General features: G+C 59.0%; 1 protein-coding gene across 1 annotated transcript in view; it reads right to left on the bottom strand.

The window, feature by feature from the left end:
* Window positions 1-16586, bottom strand: part of ABLIM2 (actin binding LIM protein family member 2) — a gene marked incomplete at its 3' end in the record, with an annotated part of 152975 nt that extends 136389 nt beyond the window's left edge. The window contains exon 1 of the mRNA XM_079700805.1: window positions 16456-16586. Coding sequence (XP_079556931.1) covers window positions 16456-16465 — 10 coding nt within the window. The 5' untranslated portion in view covers window positions 16466-16586. The remainder of the gene's footprint in view (window positions 1-16455) is intronic.
* Window positions 16587-16798: the final 212 nt, after the last annotated feature.

The following is a 16798-nucleotide window of genomic DNA, read 5'->3' as shown; positions in this document are numbered from 1 at the left end:
GGATTATAAGACCTAGAAAGGAACTTCCCTGGTGGCGCAGTGGTTAAGAATCCACCTGCCAATGCAGGGGTCATGGGTTTGAGCCCTGGTCTGGGAAGATCCCACATGCCGCGGAGCAACTAAGCCCGTGCGCCACAACTACTGAGCTCACGTGCCACAGCTACTGAAGCCTGCACGCCTAGAGCCCGTGCTCCGCAACAAGAGAAGCCACCGCAATGAGAAGCCCGCGCACTGCAACAAAGGGTAGCCCCCGCTCGCTGCAACTAGAGAAAGCCCGCATGCAGCAACGAAGACCCAACGCAGCCAAAAAAAAAAAAAAAAAAAAAAAAAGACCCAGACGTGGCTGGCAGTTAATTACCAGCCCCTCCCTCTTCTGGGCAGGACCGTGGCCACGCATGGCCTCGTTCAGAGCCTGCTGTGCAATTCATCTTCCTAGAGCTCGCGGGCACCCAGGGAAATGGCCTTTGCCAAATATTAACAGGATTCAGGTCTATTTGCTCCAGCAGAGCCGAGGAATCGATATCTGAATATTTCTGCTTCCACAGATGAGGGGAGGGTGGATGAGACAGTGTTTAGTGTTCCGAGCAGACTTGTACACAGGTGTGAGCACAGCTGATCCACAAGTGAAGGCGATTCAGAGCCCTAAGTAAAAGGAGGATTGTGACAAGGCGCTGGCTTGCCAGGCGGGGTCCAGGGATCCATTGTGAAATTTCTTCCATCCGCATGCTTGGGGCCAAGCCCCTCAAACTTCCCAAGGGATAGCCTCTGTGTCGAGTGGGTCTGTCACACTGGACAGAGAATGGATGACTGTCTGGGCACGAGCTTCTGTTCCCCGGCTCCGAGCAGGAGGCGATAAAACACCCCGAGTGCTGGTGCAGGGGAGGCGCTGCTGGACAAGGCTGTCCTGATGCTGCCCAAGTGGCCGGTGACTGTCCTCCCTGACATCGAGCCACAGATCCCAGCACCGTTCCTCTCCAAACTGCTGTGGCCCCGAGCGTCAGGAGGTGCCGTGGGAAATAAAAGGTTCTATTCCTGGTGTAACCCCTTTCCCAGAACTGGGACAGTGGGTCCCGAGCCCCATCTCTGCATCTCTGGGTCTCACCAGTCTACACGGCACTGAAGCCCACTGCTGTGACCCACCACTCCCAGGCCCGCCTCCCTGGCCAGACTGTACTTCCAGGGGGCACTGCCTGGCATCACCCAGCAGGGACCGGGCAGGGACCCCAGCCTCCAAGGTAAGCACGCAGCCGTTCGCGCAGCTCCCACCTCAGATGCGGTGGGCACACGTGCCCATCACCCAGGGTCACGGGTCACCCTCCTCATCCCAGACCTGAAGAGCTACCGGGTTTAATAAGATGTGCTAAAGCCTCAGAGGAGGCCACTTGTGCCCCAAGCCGTCTGCTACTCTTGAATGAAATGATGCACAGGGTTGTGTCTGGGCTGCAAGGGCTCGTGGGGTCAGCTGTCAAGCACTGGGTCACGGGCATCCCTGCTGCTGGGCAGGGAGGGGGCCCAGGCTTCCTAAACAGGAGCCGCGCCTCCACCTGGACCCCCAGTGCTGTCCCTGCGTGGCTGGAGAAAGATGCCACTTCCCTCTGCCCTCCCCCTGCCCCCGGAGAACAGGGCCACCATTCCTGATCAGGCTGCCAGGCCCCTAACCCTCTGAGAGGAAGTGGGCTGGGCAGGGCCCTTGATGAGTCCCACGTCTGGGGGAGGACAAGCGGCCAAGGGAGACAGCTGAGTGGGGCACCCGTGTCCCCTCTGCTGGTCCCATCCCCCCTCCCATCCACAGTGACAAACAGGTGAGGCCTCCCTGCACCCTGGCCACACCTGCACTCAGGGCCTTTACTCCCTCCCTTCACAGCTAGACGTGTTGAGAGGGCTTGACACCCCCATCCCCGCCCTGGCTCTGCCCAGAATCATGGGGAGCGGGCAGGGGGGATGCAGTGCAGCTCTAGCAGACACCCAGGACCCCGAATTCAGCAGAGATATGGTCCCAAGCTCCCTCCCTCTCCTCTCTGGATGCCGTGACCCCTCAGCCCCGGCGGCCACGTCATCACTGAGCGCTTCCTGCAAGCGAGGTGCCATGCAAAGTACCTTGAGAGGTGACATAGCGCCTGAGAGGCAAATGGGCTGTGGGCCCCTGCCATGGGCCCAGCACCTTACCCAGGGCCTAGCCTGGGGCAGAGGCGTGAATGAAGCTCCTCAAACACTCCCTCTACTCTCACCTCTGCATGTCCTGTAGGATGCCCTTCTCCTACTGCTTTGTCTAGCTAACTCCTATTTAGTGGGATGCCACCTCCTTCAGGAAGCCTGCCAGGATTTCTCTCTCACAGCAGGTTCCTTACCTGCCTCCTGTCGGTCCCCACAGCCTCCCCAGAGAAGTGCTTTCTCATGGTGTGTTCTCCTCACGTGCTGTCTGCCTTTCTCATTAGGCTGGGAGCTCCTGGAGGGAAGAACTCCATCAAGGCTACCTCCAGCGCCTGGCCAAGGGATCCATACACTCAAGGGAAACCACCCTCTCTGCCCGCCCCCCAGCCCGGGGATGCTGGGTTGACTCGTTGCCTGTCCATGAGACCCAGGGATGTGGGGAGGGTCTCCTGTGAAAGGGGTGCCCTTCCCAGTGGCCGTCACCCTGAGGAGGGGCAGACCCTCACAGAGGAAACAGGAACTTTGTTGGGGAGGATTCAGGGAGCCACCCCCTCCCTGCAGACTGCTTTCAGGGGGTTCCCAGGAGGTGCCACGGCTAGGAAGCAGTCTGAGGCCCAGCTCTCCCACCGTCAGCCCCAAAGCCAGAGCAAAGCCCTGTTGAGGTCTCCTGCGGGGCTGCAGGGGTGCCCTGGGAGTGAGGGGAAGGGGGGCGGCAAAGCTCAGAGCAGGGCATCAGTGGGGAAGCAGGCCCCGTGCCCGGGGGATGGGGGGCAGGAATGTCCTGAAGGCCCAATTTCCAGCAAGATGTCCTGCCCAAGGTGCCAGTCTTGGAGGCTGTGGGTCATACTTTAAGTGCAAAGAGGGAAAGTTTCTCTGTAAGTCCCTTTCAGAGGCTGCCCCCCACCACCGCCCCCTCCCAGATGACGACATCCCTGTGCCATCACGCCCCAACCCAGCCGGAGGAGCAGGAACCCACCCTCTCTGCAACGTGAGGCGTGAAGGCACCTAAAGCCCGGCTCATGCTGAGCCGAGAGCAAACTGACCTACATTTAACGCAGATTACGAGGGAGGGAAGACACAGCTCAGCAGAAGCCCAGGGTCTAGAGGGGCTGCCTGGGTTCACAGGCCGGCTCTCCCACTGCCAGCTGGGCACTCGGGGCAGGTTTCTCGAGGTCACCTGGCCTCCATGTCCCCACCTGTAAAATGGGCAGTCACGGAAACCACCCCTGCAGCGTCGGGAGGACTCAATAAGTGATACTCTCCAGGGTCGTTACTATTATTGTTACTGCCATTCTCTTCCACCTGCGAGGCCTGAGCCCTTGGAAAAGCGTAACGATGCTTCTGGTCTCTCAGAAGACCCAGTGGGGAGACGCACGCACGCAGAGGAGGCTGCACTGGGGGTGCTCCCAGAGCGGGGCACCTCCTCCCTTGCCAGCCGTTGACCTTGGGTTGACCTTGGGGGGGGGGGTCTTGCCTCCTGTCTTTGTCTGCCTGCCCTCATCTATAAATTGGGAGCAAGAATCCTCGCCCCACAGGGATTTGTGGCATTCAAGACAGAGCCTGGACGACCGCTCTACCAGGCCTGGCGTTACTAGATGCTCCATCAACAGCAGACATTGAACTTTATTAGACAGATCAATTACTCCCTTGAGCTCTGCTCCGAGGCCGGGTGGGTGTTGGGGTGCCCGAGGTTGCCAGCACACACCCAGGATATATTTAGCTCTCTGCTGGAGCCCTGCCGGGGCTGGGCATTCCCACAGAGGATGCCAAATTTCAGACCAGCTCCCAGCTCCTCATCAGCCACCGAGAAATTTGCCCGAGAGCACAACTCCCCTTGTCTATAACAGTAGACTAAATTATCCCAAGAGTACATACACACACACACACACACACACACACAATTCCTGTATCATGTCAGTGCCACTCAAAGGCCTAGCTCCGCAGTGAAAGTCCACCTCCCAAAATAGAGAACGCCATCCTGTCCCTGGAGCAGGACTCGGCTGGTGCCAGCAGGTCAGACAGCTGCTCTCCAATCAAGCCTCTTGAGACCCATACTGAGCACAATCCTGTCCCCCTCACATCCTTAAAATGAAGAAGCAAGGAAATAAAAGAGCCAAGCATCAGGAAAAAAGGCAGAGTTGCCCGTAACTCTTGCATTTCGATGTATTTTCTTCTGGTGCATTTTGTCTGCATATGTTGCAGATGACACTGTGTGTAATGTAATCTATATTCTTCATTTATCACCAGCATGGACACATGCATTGTACTCCTTCACAATCATTTTAATGGCTACATAATACTCCATCTTTTATCACCAGTTCCAAGTTTGGTCTAGGGTACTGGATCCCCAATACCCTAGCAGGGCACCTGCGGGGTCAAAGCCATGTTCATAATAACACTGAGATGGGGAATTCCCTGGAGGCCCAGTGGTTAGGACTTGGCACTTTCACTGCCAGGGCCCAGGTTCACTCCCTGGTCAGGGAACTAAGATCCCACAAGCCTCACGGCGCAGGCAAAAATAAAAAAGATTGAGATGTTATTTTCTTCCGTCGCTCCCACTCCCTCCTGAGTGTACAATGGAGTTTTCTGGAAGCCCCGTGACACGTGACATCACAACTGATAGAAAACAGGCCGGACAGGAGCTCCGGCAGACGTCTATTAAGCCAGACATTAATGAGATTTGCAAAACTGTAAAGCAATGCCACTCTGTTCCCTGAAAATACTCCTACATTAACATACAAAGGGCTATTATTCTTATTCAATGAATTAAGCCTATTTAAAAATTCTCCATTTTAAGGTCTAATACAGTAAATATCAATAAATACAATGCATTCAACCAAAAGCTCTTTGGGGTCCCCAATAATTTTGAGTGAAGGGGTCCTACGTCCTCAAAGTTGGAGAACAGCTGCTACGGATGGACGGACGATGATTAACTGGCCCAGCATCGTGGCTGGACATTCACCCTGCAGAGTACATGACCCCTTCAGCGAACGACTTTTTATGCACAAATCGTATCAGCTGCCTTCTTCTACCAAAGGGCATGAAAATATGTAAGGCTCAATGCATCTCGCCTAACCTCTCCTCAGAGACTATGCACACTGATGGTCAGCCATCCCTGACAGCATCTAGCTCAGGGGATCGGGGGATGTGTACAATAGCTGACTTAACAGTAACAATTTTTTTTTTTTTTTTTTTGCGGTACGCGGGCCTCTCACTGTTGTGGCCTCTCCCGTTGCAGAGCACAGGCTCCGGATGCGCAGGCTCAGCGGCCATGGCTCATGGGCCCAGCCGCTCCGCGGCATGTGGGATCTTCCCAGACCGGGGCACGAACCCGTGTCCCCTGCATCGGCAGGAGGACTCTCAACCACTGCGCCACCAGGGGAGCCACAACAGTAACAATTTTTAACTAACGACGGGTCTTTCCTCTAACCCTCAGCTATTCTAGAGACCCGCACAGGAAGGAAAAAGGGTTTCAGTCCCAGAAACAGAATGTTTGAGAAGCTGCCTGGGGTATGCTGACTAATGCCTCCCCCGGATATATCCACGTCCTAATCCCTAGGACCTGTGGATGTGACCTTACATGGTTAAAAATCGTGCGGTTGGTCTTTGCAGATGTGATAACAGTTAAGGACCTTGAGATGGGAGATTATCCTGAATTATCTGGGTGGGCCCTAAATGCAGTCACAAGCATCCTTAGAGAGGCAGAGGGAGATCTGACCACACACATGAATAGGAGGGGAGAGATCTGAAGATGCTTGCATTGAGTTCGGGGTGATGTGGCTCCAAGCCAAGGAGCGCTGGCAGCTGGGAGAGACGGGGAGCGGATTCTTCCCAGAACCTCTGGAGGAAGCGCAGCCCTGCCGACACCCTGACTTCAGCCCAGTGACATGGATTTTGGACCTTGGGCCTCCAGAACTGTGAGAGAATAAGCTTCTGTTGTTTTAAGCCCCGAGGTTTATGGTGCTCCATTCCAGCAGCCCCCCTCCTACTGGACGCCCCAGTGACAGAGGCTGACCCCTCCTTCGCCAGTCCCATTCCCTCACCAACAGCATGAGCTGTCAGAAAACCTTGCCGTGCACTGCAGAGTGCCTCCCAAAGGGGCTCACTTAGGGGCTCGGCGTGTGTGCTGCTGCCAGCTATTTTAATTCCTTGTAGCTCCTTCAAAGGCTGCTGGCTGGCTGCTCCGTTGTGCCCCAGTGAGCTGCTCTCAGAGAAGGAATTTGGGGTGTTAGGTCAGGAGATGGGTGCCAATGGAGGAAAGGAAGGGTCAGCCATGGCAGGGGCAGAATAAAGCTCTCATGTGGCAGCTCCGGGCCTCGCGAGGCTGCAGAGGGGCCCAGCCTGGCCAGAGGGGAGAGAATGAGTCGGCGGGATGAGAGGGCTGGAAGGGATGAGCAGTCAAAGCAACACTGAGGTCTGGCGGGGTCGGGAGGGCGGGGAGACCTGCCCAAGGATTCCAGAGGCGGCCCTGGGGAGCACTGGCAGGGCCACCCTTCATCCTCAGCACACAGACCTGCTCTGCACCCCACGCTCAATGCTGTGCCCCATGCCTGTGCTGCACCCCACGCCCGTCCCACACCCGTCACAGGCAGCCAGGGAGGCACCTGGCTGGACGCTGGGCTTCTGCACACATATCACGTTTCCTGATTTCCGCGGCACGTCGGAGGTGTGTTCAAGGGAACCGATGCTTGAAACCCTGCACTCCACAACTACTCTCCAAGCGCCTGGCAGACGAGGCCGGTCTCAGAGCTGGAGGAGAGCAACAGCATCAGGAACGCCAGCGAGAAGTGTGTCACAGAGGGCCCCGGGGGGGCCCGGGTCAAAGCGGGCGCGATCAGAGCAGCAGCAGGAATGCTCGGGGCTGCAGGCGTCGGCCGTGTCGAGGCCCTGGGCCCGCCATTGGGCTCACACCCGCTCACCCATCCGGATGTCCTCCCCTCACTGCCCAGCCCGGCCCCTCCCGTGCGGCTGGCTCACTCCAGCCACACTGGACGGTCTGCTGACCCTTCGCCACCTCCCTGCCTACCTGGGTCTCACTCCTGTGTGAGCGCACGGGTCTCACACAGCTTCACCCGCCCTGCGTCCCCGCATGCCGGGGGTATCAGACTGCGCCCTCTCAGGGGGGGAGACTGGGCCACCTGAGCTGGCAGAGAGTGTGACTGCAGAACCGGAAGGTGTGGACGATTCAAAGCTCCACAGGTCAGGTGTTCACTCGGGGAACGGGAGCGGGAAGCCGCCCGGAGGCCGGGAGGGTTGTTTCAGCAGGAGACCATGTGGGTTTTGGACCAGGCAACTGGCCAGGCTAAAATCCTGGCTGTCAGGTTACTGGACACACCCCTGCTGTCCAGCCTGTTTCCTTACCAGTAAACTGCAAACAACCAGGAGTAACATTCAGAATATCTACAAGGGGGCTTCCCTGGTGGTGCAGTGGTTGAGAGTCCGCCTGCCGATGCAGGGGACATGGGTTCGTGCCCGAGTCCGGGAAGATCCCACATGCCGCGGGGTGGCTGGGCCCGTGAGCCATGGCTGCTGTTGAGCCTGCGCGTCCGGAGTCTGTGCTCCGCGACGGGAGAGGCCACAACAGTGAGAGGCCCGCGTACCGCAAAAAAAAAAAAAGAAAAAAAATCAAAGAATATTTACAAGGGCTCCCCACGCCCCACTCAGCAGAGGTGCAGCCGCGCGGCGTGTGCCTGGCACGTCCTGAGCCCGGCGGGGGATCCCACGCCCCGGGCGTAAGGCCGCAGCCTGGATCGGCCAGTTCTCCGTGCTACTGTCTCCTCCTTGGCCCCCCCAGGTGCTCATTAAAGTCCTTGGAGGCAGAGGCAGCCTGAGTAGGAAGAGGCCCGGCTGCATGTGACACCACAGCCCATCACATAGCTCCAGAACAACCTGCAGTTGGCAAAACGGGGCCGCCCGCCTTCCTCGGCTCGGGGCGCCTTCCCGCGTCTTCAAAGCCAGCAGGGCCGCGTCTTCTCTCCTCTCTGACCTCTGCTTCCACCACCACAGCCCCTCTTCTCTGACCCTCCTGCCCCGTCCTCCTCAATGGCATGGACCCCGCCGCATCACCTCAGCCCCACTGCAAGCTCTCTAACTTAATCACATCCTCGAGGTCCCTTCTGCCATGTAGGTGACACACCCCCCGGGTCTGGTGATGAGGACAGGGACAGCTTTGGGGGCCGTTATTCAGTCTGAGATGAGGCAACTCAGAGAGGGGCAGCGTCTAGCCCCAGGTCACACAGCAGGCAGGACCAGGCACAAGTCCTTGGCACCTGCTGCCCACGGTCCTGATGAGGGAGGATCCTAAAGGAGTGGAGGAAAGGGTCCTGGACGTTTTGGGTTCCGGGGGAAGTGTGGGAGATGGAGGAGGAGTTCCAGGACTGGGGGTGGGGAGGATGGGAGAAGGTGGCAGCAGTGTTTGGGGATCTGTCGCAAGGACAGTGCGCCGCGCACAGCAGGTGCTCAATAAACCGAGTGAACGAGCATTCCAGAACAGCTGTGAGCCCTCAAGAGGCAGCTGATGGCTGGGAACAGAGGTGGCCCCGACCAGACTGAGGCTGGACCATACCAGGGCCCGTGGGGGCCTCTGTGGGTGTGGTGGCTGCACAGTGCTGCCCGCCTTCATCCCGCCTCTAGGCTCCCCTGGGGGGCGGTGGACAGTTGTACAGTGCAGTGGGGGGGACACACGATTCCAGGACCAGCCCTCTGCCCAGGAGGACAAAGGCCCCAGTGTCCCCCTGAGGCACGTTCCGCACAGTCCCCTAGCAGGACTGAGCCCCCCTGATCCACGGTGACCACCCACCCATCCAGATACCCCCCTGGCTCTGCCTCCCTCCCCGTCTACCCCTCTCACTTGTGTTTCCTGGGACCACCTCCCAGGTAAACCACCTGCACTCACATCCTCGTCACTTGGAAAGTGAATGGAGACAGCTGCAGGGCAGGGTGTGGGCCATCTGGGAGTGTTTGAAACTCGGCTGCCAAACTGATATGGGGTCTGTGGGGTGGTCCCCGCAATCCTTCCTTCTTGGAACTTCATGCCCAACCGCAGCGCCAACTGGGCCCTTGGAAATGTCATTTACCAGCAAGATCCTGGGGCCACGGACATCCGAGCAGAAGCAGAAGGTCAGAGCAGAAGGTCAGAGAGAGGCCTGACTGTGGGCCCTCGACCCGGGATGAGGGCAAACAGACGAGGAGGCTGAGCGCGAAGTGGGACCCGAGCTCCATACGTCACCCCTCCTCCACCGGGTGGGTGTTCATGGAGCACCTGTCACGAGGCAACCTGTGTGGATACGGGGTGGGGGGGATCCACACAGCTCAACCCAGCCCAGCCCCAAGGACAGACGCCCAGCGGGGACAGCCCCGCGCGCGTGCCCTGCAGTGACACTGGGCGTTGGCTTCTTGGCGTGCTGGCTGGAATCGGGTTGCCGGCTCGCCTCTCCAACCCCTTGTTCTGCGCGTGAGGAAACTCAAGCCCCAGGACAGCCAGCGTGCCCACTACGTGCAGGGGGCCGGGTGGAGTCGCTGCGCGTGCGGTGAGGACGGCCCCGCAGAACGCAGCTGCGGTGAGGCTCCAAGCTGCGACTGGCAACCGAAACACCGCTAAGAACCTGGGAGCGGGCAGCTCTCCGGGGACTGGGCTTCTCCTGGCCCTCGGGGACGGGTCAAGGGGTGTGAACAGGACCGGCGGGCTAGGCGGGGGAGGGAGGAGAACCAGCAATGGAGGAAGAGCTGTGAGCCGGCTGACGATGTCAGCTGATGCCACTGTGGACCTTGCAGGCTTTGCCCCGAGCCCTGGACAGTGTGTCCAGCTATGATAAAAACCACCCCAGGCGCTTGACACCACAGCCCATGAACAGTCCTGTAAAGCAGGCGCTATTATCTCCAACTTACAGGTGGGGAAACCAAGGCAAAGAGCAGTTAGTTATGCAACCTGGTGGCTGGGAACAGAGGTGGCCCCGACCAGACTGAGGCTGGACCATATTGGGGCCTGTGGGGGCCTCTGTGGGCACTGCAGCTGCACAGTGCTGCCCGCCTTCATCCCGCCTCTAGGCTCCCCTAGAGGTGACAATTGGGACCGGAGCCCAGGTGTTCTGACCCCAAAGCCACCTAGGCAACAAGACCACCTGCCTTGTTGCTTAGGAATCTTCAGCCAAGGCAACATGGTGCATGAAACCCCCCAGTACATCATTTTGAAACAGGACCTGTTTAACATGGGCCTGGCTCCCCACCAGCCCAGCAGCCTCCCTGAGGGCAGGAGGCACCCGCAGGGCTTGCTGTCGGATGAGTCAAAGGCAAAGCGAGCATCACAGAACTCAAAGCACACCTTCCACCCACCCCAGGCCTTCCTGCGGACATGGACTCAGATGTTCTCCTGGCTTGGGTATCAGTCAGACATCCACAGATGTCGTTTCCCTGGCAGGCTGTGGATAAACCCCCATAAACTGGGACCCTCGCATAAAGGGCAAAGTGCTTCCTGCCGTGAAATTGTCAGATGAGGCCTACGTGGCACAGAAGGGTGATCGGAGACCTCCTGACTCACATGGCGTGTTTGCCTGAAACGATGGCTGAGCCTCAAACCCAGATGATCTCTCTGGGGCAGTGGGGGCAGAAGAAAGCCAGTCACACCCCTGAGGATGGCAGTGGTCCCTGTTTTTACAGACAGGTACACTGAGGCCCAGAGAGGGAAGTCAGCTCACCCAAGGTCACACAGAGGTCTGGCAGGTGGGGCTGAGAGTCCAAGGAACTCAGGCACTGATGGGGCTGGTTGACACTGGAGGGCTGAGCTGGGGCTGGAGAGGCCTGGGACGGCCATGAATGCTGCCTTCCAGCTCCGGAAGGCCACAAGCACCCAGCAGAGGGAAGAACTGGGGCCAGGGGTCAAGGTTACAGGGGGGCATGTGGACCTGACCTGGTGAAACTGTCTCACGGTCCGAGCTGTCCATCCCCAGGTGGATCCTTGGGGCCACGCCATGACCCCAGACAGGAGCCCCCACTGGAGGCAAAGAGCACACACTTGGGGGCAGACAGAGCAGGGCTGGGTCTGGCTCTGCCTTCCTGGCTATGCAGGCAGGCGCCACACCTGGAAATGGAATACGCTTCTCGGCTCAGGGGAGGAGATGGATTGTAACCACCACTCACACTAGAAAGCATCATCGTGATGCCCCCAGTGGGTCAAGCCTTACCCATCCTAACACTCGGCCACACGTTACAAAGTTACCATTGTAACCAGCTAATAATGCAGGGGGACAGACAGACAGACAGTGCCCACCCAGTCAGGCAGAAAAGGGTTCAAATGCAGCTCTGTCATTTGCAAATGTCATGAAGTGATGCCAGGCACCTGACAGGCGCGCCCAGGCATCTGTTTGCCCATCTGTAGGTGGGGACACTCCAGCGGCCCTGAGAAGGATCCCAGGAGCATCTGGTCCCGGCATGGGCCCCTGGGGAGCACCCCACAAGCCGAGGCTGTGTGACACTGAAGTAGGGTGCTGCCCGACACCCTAGAGACCTTGGCAATGGAAACATCCCTGAGTAAACAAAGACGCAGCACTCAGGTTGCTCTGCCTCGCGTCCTAGCGGCCCGAGGCCCGCTGCTCGGGCAGCCGGCGAGGTGGGCACACATGTGACTGGTCCCCACAGCAGCTCGCGAGACCACACGATCATCCTCAAGAAATACAAGCTGCCGTCTGAACACCACCCAAGTTTTCCTGTTGCGACTATTTTAACTGATTTCCAGGCTTCTCCGCGTGCCAGGCACTCAGCACCCTCGGTCCCCACGGAGACCCCAGAAGAGGCGGCAACAGAAGCTCAGAGAGGTTTGACGATCCTGTGCTGGCAGGTGGCAGAGCTGGGATCTGAGCCCAAGGAAGCGCCCGTGTCTGTGCAGAGCCGGGGCTCTGGGTTCAGGCATCCGGCGAGCAGCTCAGCGTCCCGGCAGCTGGCCTGGCCTTGAGGTCCAGCGGCAGGAGAGGCCCGTCCAGAGGCTGGACACCTCCCCGCCCGCTCCCTTCACCACCAGACTTGCTGATTCCCTCTCACCAGCTCACAGCTCTCCCACAATGCAGACGATGCTCTGGACGGTCCGGGTGTCTGACAGGCGACTTCTCCAGAGTGAGGGTCACATTCCCTTTTCTGGGACAGTCCAAAGACTGGACTGTCCAAGAGTTCACCACCAAAGTCAGGGCTTGGGTCTAGAGAATATGCCACCTACCCCCAAACTACCTCATGGACGGAAACCATAAAGAATTGAAGGGTCTCGGGTGGCGGGTTAGGAAGTGACCCTGGACGTGAGGGACCAACAGTTCGGAGATCAGAATGCCCAGGCTGAGTTAAAGAGCGTCCTGTTGGTTCTTGGGCAACGGCCATCCTTTTCAGATGCCATTTCGGATGAATTTCTGGGTCAGGATGATTTGTCTTTGGCCACACCTAATTCAGATGGAGTCACACACAGAAAGCGGGCACCAGTGTCGTTACCTGTGCTAAGATCCATATGCTGCCATCTGGGAGACCTCCACCCGAGCAAAGGACAGCGGCCCCTGCGGATGGAATCATCCGACCTCTCACCAAGTCACAGACTCCGGAAGCAGCACGCGCCCGCCTTAGACCTGGAAGCAACGTCCTCTTGTCTCAGTTGATTTCTCATTGCAAAAGAAAGGCGCACACAACGAAGAAAACTGGGGAAAGTGATGGGCAGTATAAAGATGCAGAGGGGGGAGCACTGGCTCTTTTGCCACCTCCTACAGAGGAGGATGCCGTGGACGTCTTGACCTACTTCCTTCTAGTCTGCTCTCCTCCACTGTCTTGTAAAGTTGAAGTCATATAAGATACACAATCTTGTCCTCAGCTGTTTTCTAAATTAAGCTTTTCTTAAGCACGTTCTCCTAACATGAAAAACCCCTGTCATACAGTTAACTAGAATGTTGCCGCCACCCCCAGAGGACAGGTTTTAGGAGGATATAGATGCTGTTTGTTCTCATCCACGGCTGAGCCCCGGGCCCGGAGCAGTGCTGGGCACATAGCAGGCGTTTAGTAAACCTCTGTTGACTGGATGAACAATTGCATGGCTAGTATCCCATCGCTCCCTTCCACATGTAGCTGGTTTCTAACTTTCTGCTGCTGTTAGGAATGCCGTGGTGAATGTCTGTGGTGACAGCAGAGCCCACCCTTGGATTAGAAGTGTATCTCTCTGCTCCAAATGCCGGGGCTGAGGCAACCAGAGCAGGGGACTGGGTCTCAGGCTGTCTGCCACACACCCTCCTGGCCCCCGGATGGCTGCCTTTCCTTCCCCAGCCCTCGGTTTCCCCTCTGTGTGGGTAGATGGGTTTGGACTGGAGCATCCCCCAGGCCCCTTCCAGCTCTGTGATCCTAACACAGCAGCCACAGGAACAGAAGAGGGCTGAGCCGGCCACCCAGCTCTCCACCTGGCCCTGCACTCCTGTTTTGGGCCTGCAGCCCGCGCCCCCCCAAATCCATAATCCAAGATGACTGGTGTCCTTATTAAAAAAAATAAGGACACAGATACACACCGAGGGAAGATCATGTAAGGACACAGCGAAGGAACGGCCATTTGCAAGACAAGGAAAGAGACCTCAGAAGAAACCAATCCTGCCCACACCTTGATGTCAGACTTCCAGCCTCCAGAAGTGTGAGAAGATAAATTTCTGCTGTTTAAGCTGCACGGTCTGTGGTTACTTTGTTATGGCGGTCCTGGAAGACTAACACAATCCCCCACCAACCTCTGACCACCTGGGGAAATCCTACCCGCCAGGCCTGCAGCTGCCCGGGGAGGACATGCAGGCTCCAAGAGAGCATGGACCCGACGGTGGCAGAGCTGGCACCGGAGCCCCTCCTTGCCCTGCCGTGACCACCTGGGCTGTGATGTTAGGAAGCCACCATGAGACTCACCATCTCATGGTGAGTCACCATCATCTCCTGGGTCCCACCAAGTGTGGGCCAGCATTGCACACAGAGCCAAAGGTGTTCCGTGCACACAGTGGGGAAACCGAGGCGGGTAACAGTAAATGAAGCACGGCTAGTGTACTCCACTTGGATGCAGGCTTATCTGATGCAGAATGACAGCTCCTTCTACCTCACCATGGTGCTACTTAAACAATTTCCCTGACCACTCGAAATGATTGGGCAACAAAACATGTAGGCAACTGCATGCGCCCTTGATGCCAACACCAGAGCCATCTCAAAGGCGCCCTGGGTTATCGGACTAAAGGAAGATATGCCTGCAGCCCCGATGGCATAAAGGAAAGGGGAGCCTCCCACCCGGGGTGCTTGTACAGGTTGCCTCAGAGTCTGACCATCGGCTTGCCTGGGCAGCTGGAGACTGGACCATGTGATCCCAGCCACACCTACTGGCGCCAAGCTCTGGGGGTGATGCCAGCCTTCCCTGGGGAGGGCCGTCAGGGGACCTGACCTTGTTGATGATGGAAGCCCCTGACCTGCCAGATGTGCACAGTGGCCAGACGTTAGAGCCCAAGAGCCCTGCACAAGGGACCACCATCTGCTCTCCCCCACCACGGCTGTGGGTGAAAACTACTGCCGTGCAAATCATCAGCGGGGCCGTGAGCAACAGGTCGAGGGGAGAGCATGCCCACTGCCAGTTCCGGAGGGCTCGATTAACTCAGCAAGGCTGAGGTTTACTGACCCTTACAAGCTACCGAGGGAGGACCTACTGCATGGGGGGTTTCCCACTCGTACCTTATCCCCTCCAGGGAAGCAGCAATACTGCTTTTACACATCAGGAAGCCAAGCTCCAGAAGGGGCCACGATCTGTCCGAGACTAGCAGGTGGGCGCTATGATTCAAACCCCAGTCTCCTTGTTCTTTCCGCCCATGATCCCCCAGGGCCCTGGTGCCCACATACCCCTTCTCCCGGGACAACCACACATGAGGAGGGGGAAAGGCCAGTGCTCCTTCCGGGGCTCCCCCTGATTACAGGAGAGACCAGAGGTATCAATTATGGTCATGGAAAGCCTAAAATTCCCCTGTGTGCACCCTGCCATTACCCCCACCTGCCATTAGATAAATGCGTCCAGAGGTTCTGTGAAGTCTTGGGGTGCCCTGCTCCCCAGCCACCTCCAGAGAACAGGTTGGCCATTTCAGAAATCCTCTTCTAGAGAATTCTGCCTCCTAGGGCCTGCCACTTGCTCCCTGCCACTTTCCCAATTCCCACCGCCCATGTGGTCCCTCCTTCCTCACCTAGGAGGGGGAGGGAACTGTTTCCCCCTGGGAGGGGGTGGTCCCTGGAAGCACACCCCCCAAGCAGAGAGCACACAGTAAGTGCTCACTAAAGGCACACTCCCTCCCCAGTCCTCCCCAGCCCCCCTGGGAAAACAGCTGTCCCCACTGTTTTCTGCACCATGGCCAGAGGCCATACTGCAGTCTGTGGCCAGACAGGCTCAGGGGAGAGCACAGGAGTCCGGGAGCACCAGGTTCGAAACCTGGCCCAGCTGCATGCGCTGAGCAAGTGACTCAAGTCTAGTGAGTCTTGGTCGCACCCTGAAAAATGGGGTGATGGCCCCTCCCTGCCAGGGAGTGTAGGGAGAAGCCCTCAGCCCAGTGGCGAGCCCCAGAAGGCTCTCGAAAAGGGGCTCTGGTCACTCCAGACTCTCTCCAGGAGCCAAGGCCCCCGGCTCTAGGCCTCAGTTTCCCCAAGCGCACTAGGCGCGGCTGGCTTGTGGCGACGTGGGATTTTTCAGCGCCACACAGAGGCTGTCAGACCCAGTGAGTGCGGCGTCAGCGCCAGCTGTGGGGATACGCAGGGGTGAGGGGCCGGAGAGAGGACGCGCGCACGTCCGGGCGGGTCGCACACACCTGCGGGCTCCGCGCCCCCAAGTTTGCCCCGGGCCAGCCCAGGGCGTCGGGCGTCGGCCTGACGCCCCCACACCCAGGCGCTGCTGGAGGCGCACAAGGGCGGCGGCCCCTGCCGCAAAGGCCCCATGTCACCACACCTCTCTGTGGCAGGGTCTACATTGGCCCCGCGCCCCTCGCCGGACCGTGGCCGCCTCCTGCAGCCTGTGACGACCCCGGACGCCAGGGAGAAGCAAAGGAGTGGCGCCTTCCAGACAGCCCAGCGCAGTCACCCCGGCGCCGCGCGGGGAAAGGGTCCCCAGTCCGCGCTGCCAAGCTCACCGCCTGGGGCGCAGGGACAGGGGCCTGCGCGCTGGACCCTCGGGACTGCAAGACCCTGGAGCAGAAGTTGGCTGGAGCAGACCCCCAGTCTGCAGGTGCAGCCACCCCAGCCCTCGCGGCACCGCGACCCAGCTCGGGGACGCGCGGGTCCCTTGGTCCCCACACTCACCTGCGCTCATCTCAGCGGCAGCTCGGAGTCGGGTCGTCTGGGCTCTGCACAGCCGATGCTTCTGCCCGCAGGTGCCGCGCGCCCGCCCGCCTGCCCGCGCCCGCCTGCCCGCAGCGCCGCCGCAGCCCCTCGGCGCGTCCGCCCCGCCCCGCCCCGCCCCGCAGGCCCCGCCCCTTTCTGCGGCCCCGCCCTTCCCCCGCCCCCCGCCTCTATGCGTGTGGGACGCACCCTGGGAAGTGTAGGCGCCGCGCCCCCGCCGCTCCACCCTCGCGCCCCGACCACCGCAGGGACAGACTACAGTCCCGGCAGGCTGCGCGGCCCGCGCATGCGCAGGCGGGCGACG

This window comes from Hyperoodon ampullatus, assembly GCF_949752795.1.
Source record: "Hyperoodon ampullatus genome assembly, chromosome: 1".
NCBI lineage: Eukaryota > Metazoa > Chordata > Mammalia > Artiodactyla > Ziphiidae > Hyperoodon > Hyperoodon ampullatus.
The sequence above is the reverse complement of the archived record's forward strand: the minus strand, read 5'-3'. Positions and strand labels throughout refer to the sequence as shown.